A 3805-nucleotide genomic window follows, 5' to 3' on the forward strand; every position below is an offset into this window, starting at 1 on the left:
GGTTTAGCTTCAGTACATGACGGTATGAGAAATTGCTAAGAAAGCAACTATTATAATAAAATAATAGATGCACACAAAAGGTAAATGACTTTACAATCAATCCTCTATTCCAATTTTAGAATCAAATAGTTCAAATAATTTCAGAAAACGGGAAGATCTAAGACATGGGGGTAACACTACCATACCAGATGTGTCATTCGACCTGAGAGAGACAATTCTGGCGATGCTCGGTGCGAAACAAGACAGTAAAATGTCCGGCATCCGTGAAACAGTACCGCGACATGTTCACATCGGGTGTAGCAGGACACGTTCATCCACAAGATCCTGGTGCTACAAAAAAGATGAAAATAGCTAAGAAGGTACGATTGTTTGGATATTTTATTATTGAAGTGTAATTTATTTTGCATAATCTAACTTATAATCTTATCTAGCTTATAATATGGATATTGTCTTATAACTTATTTTATTAAATCTATTTTACTTTGAAGTGTATTTTATTTTGAACAATATAATTTATAATTATAGATAACTTACGTTATATTTGTTTCAGGTGAAGGAACTGGCGCGAGAACGTGTCTTTGAGCCAGCCGCCGTAATCGTGGAACGTGTCATGAAGGATATGGTGGCACCAAACGATGTCAGCCTACCCAAACCAGCAAATCTAGTTCGTGTTGTCAACCACCACAGACGTCTCCGTCCCGATGATCCTAAAGACTTAGCGTTTGAGGTAAGTAGGCGTCCGGTTATATCAACATTACTGTATTGCGCTACCTCTCCTTACATATCATTTAATAGTTAAATTATTTAATTATTAAACTTTTGTTGCAATAATAATGTAATAGAACCCAAAATATTTATTTTTTTATTTCAGCTTGACAGAAACTTCATCGGAGAAGACTTCATAGTGGACGACCTTGTTCTGGACGGTGCTCGACACATCGTCTTCGGAACGCAGCGCCAGCTGGATATACTACGACAGGCAAAGATGTGGTATATGGATGGCACCTTCAAGGTGGTAAAGCAGCCGTTTTACCAGCTACACTCTATCCACACATTTGTGAAGAAGGGGGAAGATGAGAAGCAGGTGCCACTGGCGTACGCTCTGATGTCGAGGCGAAGTAAAGATGATTACGTTCAGGTATTGTGTTATATTATAACCGAATGTATAACCGAATGTAGTAATATTATTTGTAATAATAATAATAAGAAGAATTATAATATCATGATGATGATGATGATGATTATTATTATTATACAACAACAACAACAATTCGCAAAAATTTAATGTAGTAATGTTTGTTAATAATATAAATTAAACTAAATAATATTTACGTTCTTATTTTTCAGGTTTTCAGGAGTCTACGTCGCAGACTGGGGGATCTCTCTGTAGAGTGGATTATGTTAGACTTTGAAGCTGGTAAGTCATAAAAAGGTTATGAAAACGACTAAATTGATTTGAGTAATTTACTTTTGTAGCAATAACATAAATAATACATGTTTGATTACTATTAATTTCTATGTATTTTCTATTTTCAGCAACTTGGCAGGCGATAAGAGAGGTTTTTCCTGATGCCGTGATACGGGGATGCGTCTTCCACTTTACACAGCGGATATACAGGAAGATCACCACAGAGGGACTGAGTACCGCGTATCAGCAACATGGTGACAAGTTCGAGTTCTTCAGGAAAATTATGTCCCTTCCTTATCTACCAGTTGAACAGATTGAACCGGCATTCAACAGGCTGATGGAGGTAGCTGAAGGAGTCGGGGGTCCCGTACTGCGGGTATGCGAGTACATTTCCCGTACATGGATCCACGGCAGTGTATGGCGACCCCTCAATTGGTGCGTGTTTAGAGAGGAGGTGCGAACGAACAACGACTTGGAAGGTAACTATAATACAATTAGCATTATTAATTTATAAGTATGAAACAATTCACATTGTATATTTTTCGTATATTAATCTTATACTTTCATATCATATCATACTATAACGGTAATAAGCATTTGTTTCATAATAATGTTATTAAAAACTGATAAAAAAATGACATAATCTTGTTATTAAGTACAAACATGTTTTTATTATAATTACAGGATGGCATAGACGCATCAACGCACGAGCGTGTTCAGCCAACCTCGGGCTTTACAAGTTGGCCAACCTTCTCAGAGAGGAATCTGAGACTGTTGATCTTCATATACGGCTGGTGAGCCAGCACCTTCTCACGAAGATCAGGCGGAAGAAGTATGTTACGATACACGGCAGACTGCATCAAGCATGGGATGACTACGAAGAAGAGAAGCTGACAACAACTGAACTTCTGAGGATCATCAGCCACATCAATGCCCTCGGACCATCCACAGCGGTCCACCACATGCTCGACGACGACGAGGCTTGAAAGATGAACGACTGATATGGTTGAAATGTAACATTAAATTGAACAGTGTCGTACATGTATCTAATTTGTATTAGAAAATCTGAATGATAAAAATGTGTGATAAAAATGTAAAAATATTGTAGTGCGTCAAAAATGTATCTAATTAATATGTGCTTACTCCCTCATTTTTTTTAAATGACATGAAATATTCAAATATATATATATAGTATCCAAGGTTTAGTTGTTGCTTATTTATATTATATGGTAAATAAAACGGATTACAAAGTAGATCAGTTATTATTTATTTATTGAACCGATTTGTTAGGGCAAAAAATGATATCAGTTATTTTGGCCGTAAAACCCATTGTTCCAGTACAGTAGTCAGGTGCCAGTGTATTAATTTGATAAGATAATGATCATCACGGCAGCTTGCTATTACACAGTGTATTCATTCGGCTGGCGTTGTGTTATATGTCAATTTTATCAGTTTTCAAGTATGTGTATCTCTTCGCTTAACTCAACGTTCAATGACACGCGCACTTAACATAATTATAAAACATAACGCGTATCATTATATTACTTTTTATTAATTACGTACACGTTTTAAATTTTATATATTGTTTTTTTGTGTGTTTTTCGCAACCAGAAAGAAATAATAAAACATATAAATAAATATAAAATTCAACATGAAACCTTTATTCTTTAATCATAAAAAACTTTTTAAAATAGCATTAAACGTAATTGCAGAGCTTACATTTATTCCGCCATAAATCATTATTTCTTATTTTTACTATTATGTTATAATTTTGTTAATTAAATAAAAGCACCAATTTAAAAACCAAACAACAGTATTGCGTTATTTAAATCGTAAAATTAACTAAATTCTTTACCTTAGGCATGGCATTAATTACTCAACTCAAAAGTAATCCACAGTTTGCAAATAAATGCCCCCAATGTTATTGTAAGCCGATAATAGGTGTCATTAACACCTCGTTGTAGGTATACCTCCTATATAAAATCAATTTACCGAAACATCCACGACTTTTACTCTATAAATCAATTTACCGAACTGGTCATTTACCGAAACATCCAGCACCCGGTCACATAACCCCAAACCGGAACTCCTGTTTTTAGGGTTACAGTTTGATACTTAGCACACATTGTTGAGTGCATGCGGCCTAGGATTTGTAAAATTCATTGCAAATGGTTAGTTTTGGTATCAACTTGAAGGTATATTTGTAAGCAATAAGAAAATAAGCCATTTTTGTGCTCTACTTTTTTTTTGTGTTTATGGTTCCTGGCTTTGAAAGTAGGTCATACTTTTTGAGCCCAAAATGGTTGTCTGCACAGCTGTCAAAACCGGTTAGCCTATTCTAAGGTAAATATTTTGAGTTAGCGCGTATAGAATTTAATGACATGCATTTTTTTCAAA

At 35.1% G+C, this 3805-nt stretch overlaps 1 protein-coding gene across 1 annotated transcript; it reads left to right on the forward strand.

Annotated features, from left to right (window-relative positions):
• Positions 1-210: 210 nt before the first annotated feature.
• On the forward strand, positions 211-2661 carry LOC127856018 (uncharacterized). The gene is made up of 6 exons (XM_052391983.1): positions 211-359; positions 551-727; positions 872-1138; positions 1348-1417; positions 1537-1887; positions 2093-2661. Exons 1-6 carry the CDS (start codon positions 282-284, stop codon positions 2392-2394), a joined length of 1245 nt encoding a protein of 414 aa, XP_052247943.1. The 5' UTR covers positions 211-281; the 3' UTR covers positions 2395-2661.
• The last annotated feature ends 1144 nt before the right edge of the window (positions 2662-3805 follow it).

Source organism: Dreissena polymorpha, chromosome 13 (genome assembly GCF_020536995.1).
Source record: "Dreissena polymorpha isolate Duluth1 chromosome 13, UMN_Dpol_1.0, whole genome shotgun sequence".
Taxonomy (NCBI): Eukaryota; Metazoa; Mollusca; class Bivalvia; order Myida; family Dreissenidae; genus Dreissena; species Dreissena polymorpha.

Bases quoted from the DNA above. Each gene is read 5' to 3' on its own strand.
- LOC127856018 (XM_052391983.1), top strand. From the start codon at position 282: ATGTTCACATCGGGTGTAGCAGGACACGTTCATCCACAAGATCCTGGT. The intron at 1,139-1,347 runs GTATTGTGTTAT...CTTATTTTTCAG, and splicing joins GTAAAGATGATTACGTTCAG to GTTTTCAGGAGTCTACGTCG. The intron at 1,888-2,092 runs GTAACTATAATA...TTATAATTACAG, and splicing joins AACGAACAACGACTTGGAAG to GATGGCATAGACGCATCAAC.